The sequence below is a fragment of the Myotis nattereri genome (genome assembly GCF_964212035.1).
Source record: "Myotis nattereri genome assembly, chromosome: 6".
NCBI lineage: Eukaryota > Metazoa > Chordata > Mammalia > Chiroptera > Vespertilionidae > Myotis > Myotis nattereri.
This window is the reverse complement of record NC_138081.1, coordinates 35,538,852-35,559,503: the sequence shown is the minus strand read 5'-3', so window position 1 is coordinate 35,559,503 and position 20,652 is coordinate 35,538,852. Positions and strand designations below refer to the sequence as shown.

Genomic DNA, 20,652 nt, shown 5'->3' with positions numbered 1-20,652 from the left:
AGAATCATTACCCTCTCATTAAGTCACTACATTTACTTTATTTACTCCATATCATGAATTACACAGAACAACAGCAACAACAACAAAATTAGTTGATTTTTAAATTATATCATTCCCCCAATTTCATCTTTATATAATCCTGTTTCCAGAAACAACAATGAACAATGATATACTTCTCTAATCCACTGGGGAATGTTATTAAAAAGTAGAGGCAAACTGCTATTAGTTTGCTTTAGAAAATGAGATGACCAAATAATAATAGCCAGAATAAAAAACAATCTTTCATTTATTTAAACTAAATGCTCTATGTTTACCTAAGTCATATATACTTATAAAAATAACTATCTGGCAAGGAAAAAATACTGAAACATGGATCATCTCATCATCACCGAATCCACTGCAAAATAGCCACAAATTGAATAATTTTTCCCTCTCCACAGCAAGTTTTTCTCTCTATTTGGAATCTTTATGTTTTCTTTTCCCCAAACTTGCAAGTATACTTTAAAGTATCTTGAGTCAAAATTGGCCAAATTGTTGACGCAGATATAGAAAGGGATATAGAAAGGGAAATAAATATTAACTGAATCACTGTTATGTGCCAAATATTGTGCTGTGTTAATTTTATTTAACTCATTTATTTCTCACAAGCATATGACAAAATCAGTAGTACTTGCCCCATGTTACAGATAGGGCTCAAGGTCACATGGATTATAAGTAGCAGACACGGGATTTGGACTTGACTTTGATTTAAAAGCCCACGTAGGAGCTTTTCACTGCACCATGGTAAGTAGGAGCTACTGTCATTATTTTGGTAGATTATGCAAAGTTGTGCCAGTTTTTGTTAAAGTGCTAGTGGCTTGGTGTAAAAAAACTATAATGATGCAGAAGGGGCTTACGCTCTTCTACCCTGACTTTGCATATTTGGAGCCAATGAGGGTTCCCCGGGCCACTTTACGGGGCTGAAGTCTTATACTTGCTGAAGTTAAGTTTCTTTATGACTATGGCTCTGGCATAAGACATACTAATGCCATGGCCTACAGACAGAGCAGCTGGCCCAGCAAGAGTACTGAAGAGTAATGATGAAAGGAGAGTCAAAACTTTCAACAACCAATTTCCCCAAACAGGTGCCCTGCAATTGAATTTGATTGAAATTTAAGAATCTATGGATCTTATAAGCCTATGGAGGCTGTGACAACTGAATTAAAACATTTTAGTACGTTGTGGGTGGCTAACATTGTGCCTGATTTGGAGATATCTCCTTTTTGTATGACTTTTTCCCCTCTATTTCTCTTTCCTCCTTTATCACCTGAAAAGGTCTTATTTCAAATTATAAGATCATTTAGTATGCTACTAATATAATATGTATTCCCAATTTCATCTCATGAATTTATGTTAATTTGGTATATTTATCTTGAGTTCCCTAAAATGCCTGCATATGAGGCAACTTGTCAAATGGTAACAAACTATATTTCTAACAGAAGGCATTTAATAAACCAAATAAGGTCTCTGAAATGGTATACACATTTCATAATTATAAAATCAAAACAGAGATTCCATATTAGAAGGAGCTAATGTTAATCTTACTTTAACATATCCTATCATTCATTTCTGGGTCCCAAATACTCTGAGATCCCATGCATAGTAATAAGTGCCATTCACTGAGGTCACTGTCCACAGATCAAGCAGGGGGAAAAATCCTTCTATTTCACCTATTAATTCATCAGTGTATATTAACAATATTTACTTATTTAAAACATTCCTAGCATTCTGTCCATTTTGAGTCACATGGATCTCTCCTTGGGGTTATATATTTCACAGCCTCCCATTCAGCCGTGATTTCACAGTCACTTCAAAGACCAGCAGACTGATTTCCCTTGGGAGAGAACATGTAAAACCTAACATCCATTGCAATTTGGAGCTTGCTTCACGTATATCATTTGACCTTGAGGTATTATGGTCTAAATCAAGGCCTGTTTGTAAAAGGTTTCAGCTCTTTCCCAAGAACCCAGGATCCATTATTTTGAAAAAGCAATACAAACTTCCTATTTTGGGACTGATTTTCCACTAATGATGATTCCAATTTGTCACTCATATCTCTCTCATACATTGACTATAAATGAAACTCATGCACAATTCAGCCACTTGCTACTGTTTTTCCTTATTTTCAGAGAACACAAACATTCTAATCTTTAAATCTTTTGTTACTGGGCTATTACACAAGAAAATACATCATAAAATCTTATAATCTTATGGCAAATCTAATAATATCTCTCAGGGAAAAAGACTGCAGATAAAGTTGGTAGCCGGGAACTTTGTTGAGAAAATGGGACAAAATCACTCCACACCTGACACACACAGAATGGGAATGTTTGCCCTGGAAAAATAGATACAGAGGGAGTGTTAAATATAGATTTGTGTCCAACTGGAAAAAAATAATCAAGTAGGATTCTCATGCCCCAAACTCATTGTCTGTTGCTTACCAGCACCTGCTCGTCGGGCCTGGATTGTTTCCTCTTCGGAATCAATAGACCTCACTTCTCCCCACCCTCCTGAAGAGACAGGTTTCCCAGCTGCACCCATGACAGAGATCTTGTGGAGAAATCCAGTCTGTGGATTTTTCAGCCTTGCTTTCAAACAAACTCTAGATCTTAACTAAAAAGATTGCAAAGTGCCGCCTTCACCATCACAACAGTCATAACCCGTGGGTTAGGAGCAGCAGAAAATGAACACGGAAAGAAAATGTTGGTGTAAGCATAAGAAAGTCTCTTTGCATGACTGACTCAGGTCATTGCAGGCGCTGGGCAGTTATGCAAAGGATTGCTTGGATAAAACACCTTACACAAGCCGTGCTGGGCCTGGTGGTGTGGAGACTGGTAGCATTTACAGAGGAGAAGCATATTGGCATCTCTGTTGGGTTTTCACTAGATCCACAGGGTTCAGGAAATAAGCTCCCTGCCAGATGACACTATGCTCCTAGCCATTCCTTTTGTGTATGTATCCCCCAAATTACTCTAACCGGTGTCCTTTCTCCTGCTGTGAGCTTATTTGTGGAGAGGGCTAAATAAAGGATTGTTATGACAACAGAATGGCCATTAGCCAATAGGATGATTTCTTAAAACATAACTTTTCTGCTTTTGTTCAGTACTATTAAAACCAAGTAAATGACAGTTTCCTACTATTATGTCTTTCATTTGTGAAGAAAAAATGTTTTGTTTTTCCTGAAGAAAAAATTTGAAATTTAGGCTATGTTTGTAAATATTCTATATTCTTTATACAGAAACCTTTAAAGGAAGATTCCCTCTTCCTATTGCTATATTTTACTAGCAAAGACAAATATATATTTGGCTCTAGAATTTTTTCCTACAGTAGTAAAACATTGCCAGACTATGAAGAGCTGTACCTTGCTTTTAAATTTTAAATGAAAAGGAATTATATATTTCCTCTAGCATACTCTCTTTTGATTAAAACAAACAGGTGCACACAATTTTAACGTAAGCATATTATTCTGCAGGTAATCATTACTTTTTTTGGATTTTAATACAGAGGATATAGTAAATAGTAAAACAAATAATGTATGTGCATATATTCCACACTTCCCAAAGCATAATCATAGTCCTCAAAACAAATCTGAGAAGGGGCCAAGACAGGTAGCCTTACAAAAGAATAAACCATGCCCCAGCCGGTTTGCTCCTTGGTTAGAGCTTCAGCCCTCAGACCAAAGGGTCCAGATTAAATTCCCAGTCAAGGGCTTGTACCTGGGTTGCAGGAGGCAAACCAATCGATGGGTCTCTCTCACACTGAGGATTCTTTCTCTTTCTCTCTTTCCTTTTCCTCCCTTTCACTCTCTCTAAAAATCAATGGAAAAATATATCCTCTGGTGAGGATTCACCCTCTCCCTCCAAAAAAGAGAATCAACCATTTATAGAAATGGTCATGGAGTATATACCAAGATTGTCATGTCCTGGAAACTAAATTCCTAATTTGCCAATCTAAGGCTTCCACTTCACCAAACTATTATTTTCAAATTAAATTCCAGTACAAATATGACAGCCAGAAAGTAGAGATGAAACTTATTACAACCAAATGCCAATAGTGTTAATGTTGGAATTTTAATCACATACAATAGCCTGGAAATTAGTTTTATTTCTTCATAGTCCTAGTAATTGATGCAAAAAAAAGTCTGATTTTAAATCACAAATCTCTTACAAGTGCACTTTGAAATAATGATCAATTCTGTATTGAATTTCTAAGTTCCATATAATATCAGCCTATTAAGGAAAGAACACTGAAATACTGTACAGTGAATGCATATATTGTTTTCCAATTCTATCCAAGAACTTTCAAAAGTAGAAAAAATCACTGGCGTGGCTTAGTGATTGAGCGTCGACCTATGAACCAGGAGGTAATGGTTCAATTCCCAGTCAGGGCACATCCTGGATTACAGATTCTATCCCAGTGTGGTGTGTGCAGGAGGCAGCTGATCAATGATACTCTCTTATCACTGATGTTTCTATCTCTCCCTCCCTCTACCTTCCTCTCTGAAATCAATTTTTAAAAGGTAGAAAAATTTCTCTACTCATCTATAGCTGACTCGTCTATGTAATTTCGTCTGCTGCTCACAGTCATATTTTAGAAAACAAGGTACACTCCACATAAACAAACACACTGAGTAATTTCAAGTAATGACGATGTCTACATTTTAAACTCCTGACGGATGTAAATAAAGCATCAGATTCTCTATGGGGCTACAGACTAAAGACTGTTCAGGTGGAAATAACACACTGCTACTGTATTACCAGATTTATCTGCTTTGTGAGCCATGCCATATCGTATTAATGCATTGGAACTTAAGAATGAATGGCAGAACTTTGAACAGAAGAAGATAAACATATTGTCTTTCGGTCTCTATGTGTGTAAATCCTATATCTTCTTAGTGAAATCAACACTCTTAATATTTACAGCCAGTAGTAGAATACGCTATTTGTGAATGCTTATGGCAGAAACATAAGTCCAGGGTCAATGCACCTCTTTTGAGACGCTCTCATGGACTGAACCCAATCCACATAGATCTCTTCATTGCTTTTCATTTCCCTTTTCGGCTCTTAAAAGGAGAGTTATACATAGGACTTTAGTCTTTTATTTCTTGGGAGTTTCATTGATCCCTGCATTCATGCATTCATAATTTCTTCTACCAAAAATTATGAAAATTGAATATACTAAGCATAAAGTAAAAGAAGAAAGAGCTACACCAGGTCTCTGCCTTGAAGTTCAAATGCCATTATTATACCCATATTACAGACGAGGGAATAGGCTTAGATATGATATGTGACATATCTAGTCAGTGGCAGAATGAAATTTGAATGAGAATCTAATAAAAGGTCAAAGCTAATCTTGTTTTAGATCCTAACATCCTAAGTTTGGGAACTAACTTTTATTTAATATTAGGTACAACACAGTGTTACTGGTTCATGACTGTGGTAAATGAATTACACCAAGTAAAATGCACAGGATACAAGAGAATGAGGTCCTTCATGAGAATAGCTTTGCTCTGTCATGTCTTGACCTCAGAATATCAGTTTATTACAATGATAAAGCACTGTGAGAGTCATAGACTTATACACAGACATCATTTCCTATAACCTGCCTCTCACAAGGGCAAAACTGCCTCTCATGGCCCTGATTGTTTAACAACACAACCCCACACACATTACAGGTCTCGATTCAACCAGACACATTACTGAAGTATCACTTATACTTAGGGCTCTGGTCTTTTCATTTCATTTCAGGCACTTGGAGATCTCTCTAAACTATCACAAACAGATTTTTTTATGCCATAAATATATATAAGAATACAGAAATTTATGGCCATGTGGTATTCCTTTAATCACTGTCTTATAATAAAAAAAAAATTGAGCTGGCTTCAAATTTTTATGTTATAAACACTATTATAATAATAAATATTTGCCTCCATCAATCATAAGTGTTTATTATGCCAAGATACTCTTTGAGATGGAATCATGTTTCATGGACTAAACACAGATCAATAAGTTAGAGGTAAGGATTCTGGTTATTCATAAATCTGACAACATACTCATCAATGGCTACAAACAATTTCTCATGTGGTTTCAATTCCAAACATCTGGATTGAGTTTAAGTAATTCCAATCACTACCCCAACTCCAATACTCATTGAAAAATATAAGGTCTTCGATGATGATTCTTAATTTACTTCATGGTTTCCCAAAGGTTTTATTCTCTAACCTAACAAACTCATGGTTATCCAAAGAAACAGTTCTCTGCAGCCCTGAAACCTAATTTAGAGTTTGGGAAGATTATACCAATTACATGTCCAGGTCTTTCCTTTCTGATCCCTCATCTCTCAGTTCTCCCAAAATTATTTTTTGTTTTCACTGTTATTGTTGATGTTATTGATGTTGCTTTATTTCTTTTTTAAATGTAATGGCAATTTTTCATTCTATATCACACTATATTTTCTTCTGTGGGTAATTAAAATTTTTCTTTCATTAAAATACACATAATTATCTAGTGGTAGTAATATTGTGGTTTCCTTTTTATAGTTCAAAGAATTAATTAATGTCAAATTACTGAAAATAATCAAAGAAACAGAATTCTGAGAATAGAATTTCTGTAAGCTGTAATCACAAAAGAAACAAAGTCAATCATTTCCTATCATCCAATCTATTCACTGATGTACCAAAATTTAGAAGAGAGAAAAAATTTCCCTTTCTCAAATTTAATTATCTTCAACCATACTTTTTGGATAGATCTTTTCTCTATACTTAAATATATAATTTATTATTTCTTTTTTGTAATTAGTTCTACAATTAAAAAAAAAAAAAACCTCCCAACAGTGTACAAATTAATCTAAGAACTATATTTGTAGGTATATAACTGTAAATTCTCACTTTACTAAGTATAAAACAGGATATAAATGCGGGACCATGTCTCCAATTAAACTCACCATCAATTTCCTTCAGAAAAAAAAGACATAAACATGCAAACAAACCAAAGTGTCCTGTGACAGAGGAGTGGATAAAGATGTGGTACAATGGAATGAAAGGATGAAATCACCATTTACAAAAACATGGATGGACCTTGATACTATTATGCTAAGTGAAATAAGACAGTCAGAAAAAGCTAAGAATCATTATTTCACTTATGCATGGGATATAAAACTAAAACTCATGAACACAAATAAGAGTGTGGTGGTTGTCACAAGTAAGGGGGTGGGGGAAAGAAGAGGGTCTTACTATATGGTGACAGGAGAAGATTTGACTTTGGGTGGTGGGCACACGGTGCAATATACAGATCTTATAACATAGGAATCCACACCTGAAACCTCTATGTACATGCTGACCACTGTCACCCCAATAAGTTTAATAATAAAAGAGAATTATATAGATCCAGGAAAACAATGGGGGAGGAGGCAAAATTTGGTATTAGTTTTAAACCATGGCTGGAGATAGGAGAACATTTAAAGGGGTGAAACAGCAAATGTTAAATAATAGAGATGGAAAAGTATGTAGTATGCAGGAAGGGCAGGATTTACGTACTAATTAGTTAAGAAGAGCAAAGTGTTAAGAGAAGGTGAATCTGTGAATATTATAAACTGGAGCTACACTATGGGGACTGAAGGACTTGTTGCAGTTTTCGATTTAATTTTCTATGAAATGACCTAATCTGTAAGACTTTTACCACTAACCTAACTGGAATGACCAAATGTTAGGACAGTAATAATTAGTTACATTTGTGTAATACTCTAGATGCTGAGAATTACTGTCCCATTGATTGCTTCAATGTAGGCATAATTTCCCTTTCTGTTCCAGGCATTTATTTGTAAAGTCATTCTTCTGTTCCTCAATCCCTCCCTCATTTGGGGCTCCCCAAGAACCACAGTCATCTGCCAAATTCACTCCTGTCAGTCAGACCGAAAATTAATTCAAAGTATCTGGGATGAAATTCTAAAATATACCTGGATATATATAACTCTTTAGTCTGTCCTCAAAAGAAAAGTTGAGTCATTAGGATCATAAGTTGAATCATTTTGGATGATTTTCCCTGTCAAGAATTCCCCCAGATAAATGAGCAACATTTTTATGGGAAGCTCAGATGATTATGCAAAATAAAAAATACTCGGGGAAGAAGCAACACTTCATAATTTACAAAGGGTCAGGGCTGGGATTTGAAAAGTCCTGGGAGACTATCAAGCTCTGTAGTTCCTAACCTTGACTATACATTGATTAAATCAGAATCCCATTTGGTGCTACATGTAATTTTTGAAAGTTCCCCAGAGAATTCTAAAGAACATCCAAGGATGATGATCACTGATATAACCCATCCCTATTATTCTATTGCCCATGGTAACCCAGTTATTGAAAGAACTGAGATAAAAACTGCCTTCATCAGTAAGTCCTGGGCTCCTTTTCATTCACAGGTTCCATAAGCTTAGTGTTCCCAGAACACTGTGTATCTCCAGCATATCTCATTGTTCGTGCCAGTCTCTTTGACCAGACTGCCACACAGTCTTTCTGCCCAAATTCTACCCCAGCTCTCATAAGAAACCTTGCATTCCAGCTTTCCCCCTATGTCTTATAACATGTATCATCTATACATCCTACTTAATACTATAGAAATAAATATATCTATATTGAGCACTTACTGTGTATCAGGTACAAGATACACAGAGACATAGCACATCATCCCATTTAATTTTCACAATTAATCCATGGGATATAGAAATTATTATTCCAGATCCTAAAACAATGGAACTTGAAGCTTACAGAGGTTAAGAAACATGCCCAATGTGCTCAATCTCTGACTGTGACTAAGTTACCTATGTTATCACGATTTTGTATATCAATCCTCTTCAAAAAGAAACTACTCAATAATATTCTTGATGATCTTAACGTTTTTCATAGATGAAAAACCATGGAGACAAATGCCAAACATTAGTATTTATCATGTGTGTATGCAAACACATAGAAACCTTGTTCTTTTTCCTTCTATGAACATTACTGATATGAACAGAATGTGCCCCCCTCCCAAAATGATATGTTGAAGTTTTACCATATTTGGAGAGAGGATCTTTAAAGGATTAATTAAATCAAAATGAGGCCATTAGGATGGCCCCTAATGTAATATGGCCGCTCTCCTTATCAGAGGAAGAAATCTGAACATAAACAGAGGAAAGGCAATATGAAGGCTCAGGAAGATGAACATCTACAAGCCAAGGTGTGGGCTGGAACATATCCTTACCTTACGGCACTCAGAGAAAACCAACCCTGCCAACATCTTGATGTTGGAGTTCTAGCCTCCAGAACTATGAGAAAATAAATTTCTGTTGTTTAGTCTGCCCAGTCTGGGGTATCTTGTCATAGTAGCCCTAGGACACTGTTCTCATCTTGTACGCACCAGGTTCAGGAAGAGTTAACTAGAATCGAAATTGGATTTGCCCTTTGGCATGGATCAAGTGCTTTTAAAAAACCCAACTGAAGAAGTTCAGCTCAATAGGTAGAACAAGACACTCAAAGAAGATAGCTCAAGGCAATAGCTTTTAAATCCAGAACAGCAGTAAGAATCAGAGATGCCCCAAAGTATATGAAGAAGAATGATATAGAAAGTATACCTGGATTTCCAACATTGCAGTTGGTATTCGGGGAGTCGTTATGTAGGGATTCAGGTTCTAATTATTGCACAGAGATTGGTGAGGGCAAGGCAACGTTTTAGTTGAAAAAGGGACTTGGGTGACAGAACTGGACTTAGTCATAAGGATCCAGGGACATAGATCTCACAGCCACTGGGGCCTGGTCTGAGGACCCTATCAGAAGCCAGATTGTTAGGACTGGGCCTAGACTGCAGACAGAACAAGTAGCAGGACTGACTAAACACTAGTCCTCAGAGGGTCTGGTGGCAGCAGGGGACAGAACGTGTCGCAACCTCTACCAGCTGCAAAGAGAAAATGACTTCAGGGGCAGAGAATCAGGCAGAAATTAACACCCATAATGTCTCTTCTCTGTTCTATCGTGTGTGAAAGGAGAGATTTTTTTGTTTGCTTCTGAAGTCTCTTCAAGGTCTAAGTTTCTGTTATTCTGTTAAATTGAACCAAAAGTAAGAACAACCTTTTCATTCACAGGATAAAATGGGTCAAAAACACTGCAGTATGATTCTGCATTTTAAAAGGATACTGAAGAACAACTTACTGAGATAAAATAGGTGGCACTGAAATCTTCAATATTAAGTATTTTTCTAAATGCACCATGAAGCATAACTGTTTCCCCTTAAAATGATCTTTAGTTATACATCCTCTAAAACATTCTATATTAAAATTGTAAGCATATATTACATATAAAATCACATGATTATTTTTGAAAAGGCAGCCCAGATTTTAATTTAGTTTCTCCTGATCCAATAATAGGAATTTATGTCAGATGTAACTTAATGACTAATATTTCTAGCTATGGATTAATTTAGGAGAAATATTATTGGATATAATCATGTTAGATTTACATACTTAATTTCTCTTCTTTTTATGGAACTATATTTTAGACATAACTCCTGTTTTAGAATCAATATTTTTGAGTCATTTATATATTAGGCAGAAATTGTAACCCTGAAAAAGTCAGCTTCTCAACATAATGATATCCAAAATTTTCTTAATGCATATTCTTAGAAATTAGGAATTAGTATAGTAGTACAGATCACACACACACACACACACACACACACACACACACACACAGTTATATGTGCCTTCTCAATCTCTTCCTAAGATTTAAATTGCACATATGATTAAAACAACTAATGTCCATTCCATATCTACTGTACAAAGTAGTTCTCCGACTCCCACTAAGGCATCTAAAACCCTAAGCCATGCCTTGAAAGTGATAATTAAACTTAGCTTTCCCTCAGCAATACAAAACAATCTCTCTTCTCTTTTATGTATATTCTCACCTCTGTTTTTTTATAATAGCAAAGAAAATCAAGCCAGGTAGAACTGTTGGGCATTTGTCATAAATGTCAACCTTACCAACTACCGGTCCAGCAATCTCTTTCCTCCTCATAAATTAAGAGAGAAAATTAAGGAAGAAGCTAGAGAAATCATTTAATTAGAGGTTAAGAACGGGAGGTAGAGTTCTGTAATTTTGTTCACCAGCCTCTATGTGAAGTGGGACAGGGCAGAAGTATATAAAAGGAGAACAAAAAAATTGTGTGGGCTCTTATGAGAGAGCTACTAAGGGCAGGACTATGTTTAAGTCAGTGTATTCCCAAGCTACCATATACCAGGAATCAATGAAAGATTAATGCATAAGAGGTAAAAGAGAAGCCAATCCTGTTACAGTTCTATATGGAACCATGCTGTTTTGAGTGTCTGCAGCTAAAATGACAGTTGTGAAAGGCCCCAAAAGACATTCAAACTGGTTACTTGTAACTTAATAAAGGGGATGTTAATAGCGATTTTTTGTTTTCCGATTTTAATAGATATCAAATTAATGTATGCACATGATGAAAACAAAAATAAATAAGGGCTTGAGATGTAGTGCCAACAACTCATTTCCCCTCATGTCCCCACTTTCCAACCTTATTTGTAAATATTTATTTTTTTAGTTCTTCTCATGGAGAGCACTTTAATTTGTAAAAAATTTACCTTATATGTTGACTGGTTTATTTGGGTTGTTATCCATTGGTTTCTAATTTTAAGACATTATCTAAGGTTAAAAACTAATTAAAGAAGAAACTTCAGATCACTTTATTTACATCCTTTGCTTTCAAACACGAATTATATTTCTCTGTTTATAGTTCTAAATTTAAATGTATTTGATCCTCTATTCATTGTCTTAAAATTTGAAGATATTTTAACTCTTAAACATTTTAGATGAGAATATTCATGTGCTTACTTCCCTGTCTCCCAATCCTTTCATCCCCCATATAAGTCAGTTTCCATTTATTTTGACATGAACAAAATATATTCAATTGTGTAAACAAATATGTGTTCAATAGGGAAGGGTGTTTTTCTAAAAATTGAAAACCAGTAAGTGGTATTTACAATATTATTACATGTAAATATTCCAGAGCCAAATAAAAAACTAGTAATGCGAAGAGGTTAAATTTCTGAACTATCTGGGTTCCTGTTCACTCAGAAGCAAATGTGCCTAAATTAACAGTCCACTAGGCTGTATCAATTAATAAAATCACATTTTTCTTTGCATCATATTTGAATAATGGTTTTCCTTACCAGTCTCCCCCCCCCCCCCCCGCCTCCCTTCAGTGTTTGATTGTTCCTTTTTAGTGGTGAAAAAAGAGACCACCTTTCTTTACCAGGTCAATAATGTCATATAACTTAGTCATTAGATATTTATTGCAATCTATGGCATTCTTCTTAATATAAAGATATTCTTTTGGAGCCTCCTAGAAATGACCTTCAGTTTTAATTCAGACAAGTTGCTTTCTGCACATAATGACATTCAGGGTTTTCTTGGCCTTGTAATACCAGGTTAGCTCCACTATTTCTTGTTTCTCCTATGCTTTATTTTCATGATTATCATTCTTTTTCTTGAGTGCATACATCTTTAAATAATTTTCTCAGAAATAGATAGCTAAGTAGGTTTTCTGAGAACCTAGAATTGATTGATGGTTACATGAGCACAGAATCGCAGTTTTAAAATGGGCTTGCTCTGAACTTTGAAGGCACTGATCAGTAGTAGTCTAAAATCCCTTGCTGATTAGGTGCAAAGGCAGTTTAACTCTTACTATTTTGCATCTGATCAGGTTTATTTTTTAACTTCCAAAAGCTTATATTTTTTCCCTTTCTTCTTGGCATATTTAAGGGTGTTGAAATTCCTGTGTTTCGAAATTTTGAACTCTGGACTCATCCTCTGGGCATCCCAAGTATTATACAGGCTTCCTTACAGATCAGTCTCATGGTTGCCTTCTGGATCCAAGGGAGTTTAGAGGCTTAATATTAGCTTTTATTTTAATATCTCAGATTAGGTTATTTTACTTCCTGGTTAGGAGAATTAACTTCTACCAGCAGGCACACTTGTGATCTTGAGTCTAGTCATGTGGTCTTGCATTTTGTCCAAGTATCTCTGTCCAAGCACTTCGGTGCTATGGGTTTTGGTACTCAAAGCTTTTCCTTTAATCTTGGTTATTAACCTTAATAATTCAAAAGAATTTACAAAGAATATTTGTGCATTTGAGTGGGGAAGGTGCCCTGAAAATGGGGGTAGGCATCTCAGGATGTACCAAACTGGACCAAGAGTTAGGATTTTGTTCTGTTTGTTCTCAAAGCACACTGCTTCTCTTGAATTCTCTCTTCTAGCATCAATGTGTTTACTTGTTTACATCTTTTTTAGTTCATTCTGCTTCAATTCATATTTTGTGGCCTTTGTTGTTCATTTAATTTAAGATTGTACTTCAGGAGCCCCACTACTTTGAGTTTAATGACAAAGAAGAATACAAAGCCTTACATGAACAAATTACCCTTGCAACGTGGTTGTTGCAAGAGTTCCCAACTCTTATTCCTGACTTCCTAATGTTTACCTTGTCAGGCACCCAAACTGAATCACATGAGACTGTCTCTGTCTTTAAGATGAGAATTCACACCTGTTATTACTCACTTTCAGCCACTCATTTTTTTTATAACCTTGAGAGTATCATTTCTTACCAGTAATCCAGATCACATGCCCCTAAAAGGACTACTGAGCACTGCCTAATAGTAACAGCTACAAACAAACCAATTAGCCCTTGCTCTATAAGTGGACCTAAGAAGACACTCATGGAGTTCTTTCAAAGTTCAGTCATATAACTTGTATTGTATTTTCTCTGTTTACATCAAGTCAGTAAGAAGAAGAGGACTGAAGATGAAGGATGTCCTATAATCCAACACCAGACTCTTCTTCCAACTTGTTTTGTCTGAGGGTTTATACTTTAGGTTCCTTGCAGTTTTAAGGGACTTATCATCTGCTCAAGCAGCAATGCTTCTATGTTTCTTCTCATAACTGGCGGAACTTCTTTCTCTCATCCACATTGGCACTAACTTGTCTCTTCTTTATTCTTAGGCCTGATTACTCAACTCCTTAGGGGCACAAATCTTCACTAGACTTTCTCCAAATGAATTATATTACAAATTTCACTTAAAATTCAACCTCTATCTTGCCCCAACGGTGTGGTTCAAGGTTGAGCATCAATCTATGAACCAGGAGGTCATGGTTTGATTCCCAGATGGGGCACATGCCCGGTTGTGGGCTTGATCCCCAGCAGGGGGCATGCAGGAGGCAGATGATCAATGATTGTCTCTCTTCATTGATGTTTCTATCTCTCCCTCTCCCTTCCTCTCTGAAGTCAATAAAAAATATCTTAAAAATTCAACTTCTAACTCATAAGCAATTTTTCTTCTGTATAGAAAAATTTATCTAAGTTATTATTTATAAGCTATGAGACAAGAGATGCTCATTTTTTTTCCAGTTAGCAAAAGTAATATGAATAGCATTCATGTTGAAAACATATGGCAGTTGACCTCAATTTTTATATAAACCCATTAGATTAGCGGTTCTCAACCTGTGGGTGCCAACCCCTTTGGGAAACACATATATAATTATATATTGTTTTTGTGATAAATCACTATGCTTTAATTATGTTCAATTTGTAACAATGAAATTGGGGGTCACCACAACATGAGGAACTGTATTAAAGGGTCGCAGCATTAGGAAGGTTGAGAACCACTGTATTAGATAGATCTCACTTACAATCTCTGTGTGGGTGTTGTATGTGTGTGTGTGTGTGTGTGTGTATGAGTTGAATTACAGTATATGTAAAAGATTATATTCAGTATAAAGGTTGGGCTATCTTTCAGATATCATTTGATCAGCATATCTTTTTATTGAATGATTGGACATATAGCAAAATTATATCAATGTATCCTGAAGAAATGTCCCTTTGAAGTGTCTATTTAACACTATTACAGATGCCTCCAATCCCCCTAAAATGTATTTCATTATGTAATTATTCTTTATTGTTTATTTCTCTCAACACAATGTAAGCTCCAGACAGCATAGTGTATATCCTTTTTTTAAACCTCAGTTTATCTACCAAAAGTGCTAAATACATATTTGCTAATAAATTTACAAACCACCTCAGCATGATAATATGAATTACAAGAATAATACATATATATTAAATAGTTAACTTATAACAGTGCTATAATCTGAATGTTTGTCTTCCTCCCTCCCAAATCCATAGGTTGAAATCCTAAACACTAAAGATGATGATATTAGAAGTGGGGGCCTTGGATTTGAGGGTGGAGCCTTCATAAATTAGATTAACACTCTTAGAAAAGAGACCTCACAGAGCTTCCCAGCCCCTTCCACCATGTGAGGACATATCATGGAGGTTCCAACTATGAACCAAGAAGAGGTCCTTCAACAGAACCTGACCATACTGGCACACTGATCTTGGAATACCCAGCCTGCAGAATGGTGAAAAGTAAATTTCTGTTGTTTATAAGCCACCCAGTCTATGGCATTTTGTTATAGCAATCTGAACATACTAAGAGAAGGAGCCATTGTGTTAAATGTTTAATTTATATGTGTGACTGATGAACTGTACAAGAAAATGCATGGGATATAATAAAAATGTTACTTTAATTTCTCTCTCCAACTGCTCTTTAAGTTTTATTCCATGGTAATACTCTTCCCATGACCCTGAAACTCACAAGATAGCATCTACTCTTTTCCTAAGAAATCTCTTCCCAAATCATTCTTCCTCTTCTCATCACATTGAAGCCTACAAAATATAAAAACATTTTTAATGTTTTCTTTGTATATTATATGTATTGGTGATTATATCAGACTCATTGTGGTATTAGATGTCTATGGTATAGGAGCCACAGGCAAAATCAATACAGGAAGAATACTATTGCATCCTATTTTAAATGTATCATCTAATTTAAACCACTCACAATTTTATCAGATTTATGGAGGTTAAGTAACTTATGCAGAGTCAAGGGTGCTAGATATTATTATAATGGTGGAATTTGGTAATAAAGTCATTAATAGATATTACATATTGATAAAAATACATTCCTTTTAGCTAATGTTTCATTTTGTAAATGTTGATTTGGAATCGGTTAAAATGCTAGAATAGGACATCTACTTTGGAGAAAACTCAATACATTAATTAACAATATTAATTATAAGAGAAAAGGAGGCATCTGTATCAGATAATGGTACATGTGATGCCCCTGCGTTCTCCAATGAAGAGATTTAAGCCCAACTTCAGAGATGTATATATCTTTAGTGGTCATCCAAGTTCCCAGAATGATTATTCCCAAGGAGGAGAGTGTAGAGGCAGAAAGTTCCTCACATTATACCAGCTCCATCCCTCCAATTACCCATGCCACCAGTCATGTTTTCTCCCATAATATGTTGTTATTGGAAATAATATTGAGATTCAACACTATCTCATTCCATAGTCGTTGTGATTCATTACACATGTTTGGTAAGAGCTAGTATACAGTCCTTTCTTTAAGAAATGGGAAAGTATTTTATATATATATATATATATATATATATATATATATATATATATATATATATATCCTGCTCACCAATTGAGACATCCATTACTTAACACTTACTTTATCACTTCAGGGGGGAAAATATGTGTTTACAAGAATATTAAGGCACAAAAGGCAGCAAGGGTCTACTCGCATCTGACTTTTCAAAAGTCCACAGACAATATGCTTAAACATAGGCATAATGACTTACCATTCAGAAGGATGACTTTTTTAATCAATGTAGCATATTAATGCCTTTAATACTAAATCCTAGCATTGTTTACTTAACACTATCTTGTGAACCAGCCATAATAATCTCCAGCACCCTGTGAACCTGCACAAGTTACCTAACCTCTATTTTATACATATTTAATTATATTTATGTATGTGTTTATACATACATATGCACACACTATATATGTATATATACAGTATATATTGGGTATCCCCAAAAATGTATACACATACTTTGAATAATTATAAAGGCAGTGTTTAGTAAAATACAATTCATTTTCAAAACTGAGCTATCAGCTGTTAAAGTGTATATATATATATATATATATATATATATATATATATGGAGAGAGAGAGAGAGAGAGAGAGAGAGAGAGAGAGAGAGAAAGAGAGAGAACACTTCCATGTAGTTTAGAGATAGAGAAGTTGAGGAAGAAAAGTGATACTTTTATCAAATTATAATATTTAGTACATAATATATAGCAATTATAAAGCAAGTCAAAAACTATGTAAATAGTCATCCCAAAATATAAATTAAATAAGACACATACAAGGACCCCCAACACTACAATGAGAATGATGACCCCCACCATTAAATTCAGGACTGTGGCCAGGTTAAATGGGAGTGAATATTCAAAACAAGCACACATTTTTAATAATCAATTGACGTATTTTCTAAACCAGTGTTATCTAAGTAGGAGTGAGGGTGGGAAGAGTTTAACAAAATAACTTATATGCATATTTGTATAACCCAAGGGCACAGACAATAGTGCCATGAAGATGGAGGTGGGGTGGGAGCTGAGGAGTGGAGGGGGTTAATAGGGGTGAAAAAGAGGAACATCTGTAATACTTTCAACATTAAATATTTTAAAAATAAAGAAACTTTCTCTGATGAACGTTCTTGAACACTTGCAATGTGGCTAGTGCAAGTGGGTAAGTTAATTATTTTTATGTCTATTTAATTTTAATTAAAATAGCTACATGCAGCTATGGTATTGTAGAGTGAAGGTTTAGCCAGTGGCTCTCAACCTTCCTAATGCCTTGACCCTTTAATACAGTGCCTCATGTTGTGGTGACCCCAAATTTCATTGTTACAAATTGAACATAATTAAAGCATAGTGATTAATCACAAAAACAGTATGTAATTATATATGTGTTTTCCGATGGTCTTAGGCGACCCCCAAAGGGTCGCGACCCACAGGTTGAGAAGCGCTGGTTTAGACAGAAAAAAGGCAGCCTATCATTCAATGTTCCAAAATCTTCTGCAATGTAATAGGTAACACGAACTTCGTATTCCAAAGTTACTGTAAATCCGAAGCACAATATATAACATTTCCATGATACAATCTTTGTGAAGAAATTTATTTTGAAACTTGAAAAATACTACCCCACTGAAGTCTTTCTTTTTAAAGGTACCCTTCCATTTATCAGGCACAGTTTTGGTTTTCTAGAAAAGAAGCAATTTCTCCCAAATAAATCCACCCCAAAATAATAACCTAAAAACACAAGACATTACTAAAGTTCACAGAATGACAGGCACCAAAATCATTAAGAGCTCTTATAACCCAAATTTGGAGCTTCTGGTTGTTTTAAAATCTCATCAAAAACAAACAACAACAACAACAAAAAACTAAAACTTTCTATTCACTGAGATAGAAACTGTGAGCTTCCCAAGCCATATCTTTTCCCCTTCCACTTTGAGATATTTTTCTCCACTTCCATTGAGATATAATTGACCTATAGCTCTGTATAGGTTTAAGGCATACCGCACAAGGGGCTGACATACCTATACTGAGAAATGGTTATTACCGTAAGTTAGTTAACAGCCAGCTCATCTAATTACAAACAAATGTTTTTCCCTTGTGATCTCAACTTGCAGCAACTTTCCATCATACCAGACAGCAGTGATGCCTATAGTCATCACAGGGTCCATGAGAAGCCACACTGCTAAAGCCGGCATAGGTACACCCCCAGCTCAGCCCACAGGCACCTCTGCTCCACCCCCCACCCCCGCCCCGCACACGCTCACGCCTCGGATCACGTCCCGCGCGCCGCCCCGCCCCTGACCTTTCTCGCTGACGCTCTCGCTCTCCAGCTCCACGTCCTCGCAGCTGGTGTACTCCGGCGTGGACACGCCCTCCTCCTCCGAGCTGCTCACCGACATCTGCCGCTTCTTGCCGCCCCTCTTGGGCCGGTGCGGCTTGGGCGGGGACGGCCGCACCGACTCGGACTGGTCGGAGCTCAGCGAGTCGTTCCGCAGCATCGTCTCCACCTTCTCGCGCTTGGCCTTGCGGATGAGCACGGCCGAGCTGGGGTCCAGGCGGCTCTGCTTCCTGAGGGGCTCCTGAGCTTTGGGCTCCAGGGCTGGTGCGGGGGCCGGCCCATGCCTGGGCGCCGGCGGGCTGGGGTTCGTTAGCGGCTTGGCGCCGGGCGCCCGGGCGTCCGCAGTCCTCTCGGCCGGGTAGGTCCGCGGCGCGTCGGGCGGCCCGGCCCTGGGGCCGGCGGGGGCGCGCTTGGCCGCCTTGCTCTCGGGGGGCGCGGCGCCCGCCTCGGTGTGCGGGAGCGCCACGTCGCTGTGGCGCCGCTCGTGCCTGGCGCGGGACACCCGGGCGTGCATGCGCATCTGCTGCTCCTCCAGCGGCGCTTTCACGGGGTACCGCGCCAGGTTCGGGTCGCTGCGGTACCTGGTCTGGTACTCCTCGCTCCTCTGCTTCTCATCAGCCGCCGCTTTGCCCTCCTCTCGCTTTCCCGGCAGGTCGGAGAAGTCCTGGGACCGGCCTTTCTCCAGCCTCCGGCTTTCCCGCCTTTCTTTCCGCTCCCGGTCTTCCAAGGCCCCCTCGCCCGGTGGCACTGAGGTCTTTGGCACGCGTTTCCGCTCGCTCTTTGGGGCTCCTTTGCCATTCTGTTCAGGGAGCCCAGGCGTCTTCTTCCTGTGATATACAAAGGAACGTCAAGAAGGAGAGCAGGGTGTAAAGCCTAAAGTGAAGACCAGACCTTCGTATTCCAGATTTAAAGCCTTTCAAATAATTACTTATAATTCGATGTCTAATTAAAAGCGACATGATAAGGAACCATCTTAAACCTGTATATCTGACTAGCTTTCTACTAGTAAATAAGGCTCATTTGCATCACAATATGCTCAGGGACTTCAGAAATTATTTGCACATTTCAAATTCTCTATAAATTAACTAGATCAATAAATGCCATCAATAACTTAATTCAATAAATGAATAAGTTGTATGCCAACCACTGCTTGTGAATCAAAGACTAAAAATATTTTAGGTGAAACTAATACAGGTAATAATATTGGAGCAAAAGAATATAAACCAATTCAAAACTATATACGTGATATATATTTGGACAATAGATAGTGACAATCTTTTACTGTAATTGAAACATTTAAAGAATGGACATACAAGTATGTCCATTTCAGAAATCAAATCTAATAGCATTTATTCAATAGTAGAACAAAAGTAATTTTAATGAGATATGTGTACCCAAACACCTTTTTAAAAAGTTGGTTAGGAAAAGAATGGCTGACCCTTAATCTTTATTTTACTTTCTGTGGGCAAAAATAATAGAAATATTGGAAAATTTGAAATTAATATTCATTTTTTCTTTCCCTTTCCCTAATTTCAGAACACAGTGCAAAAGAATAAAACAGTTTTTTTTCTACTTTTCTATCCTGTTGAAGGCACTGGCAAGATAAAAGGAAAGGAAAAGGGTTTGCCAATCTTGAATGTTGTAGATGTATCATTCAGTTGCTCCATTCAGCCCTTCTCTGCACACTGGTGTACACCTGATTTTGGAAAGTTCCAGCAACTATTCCAGAAGTTACAAAAAGGA

At 36.9% G+C, this 20,652-nt stretch overlaps 1 protein-coding gene across 1 annotated transcript in view; it reads right to left on the bottom strand.

Annotated features, from left to right (window-relative positions):
* RIMS1 (regulating synaptic membrane exocytosis 1) overlaps nt 1-20,652 on the bottom strand; it is a 409,852-nt gene that overhangs the window by 160,563 nt on the left and 228,637 nt on the right. The window contains exon 5 of the mRNA XM_081094491.1: nt 18,874-19,736. Within this exon, the coding sequence (XP_080950617.1) occupies nt 18,874-19,736 (863 nt within the window). The remainder of the gene's footprint in view (nt 1-18,873; nt 19,737-20,652) is intronic.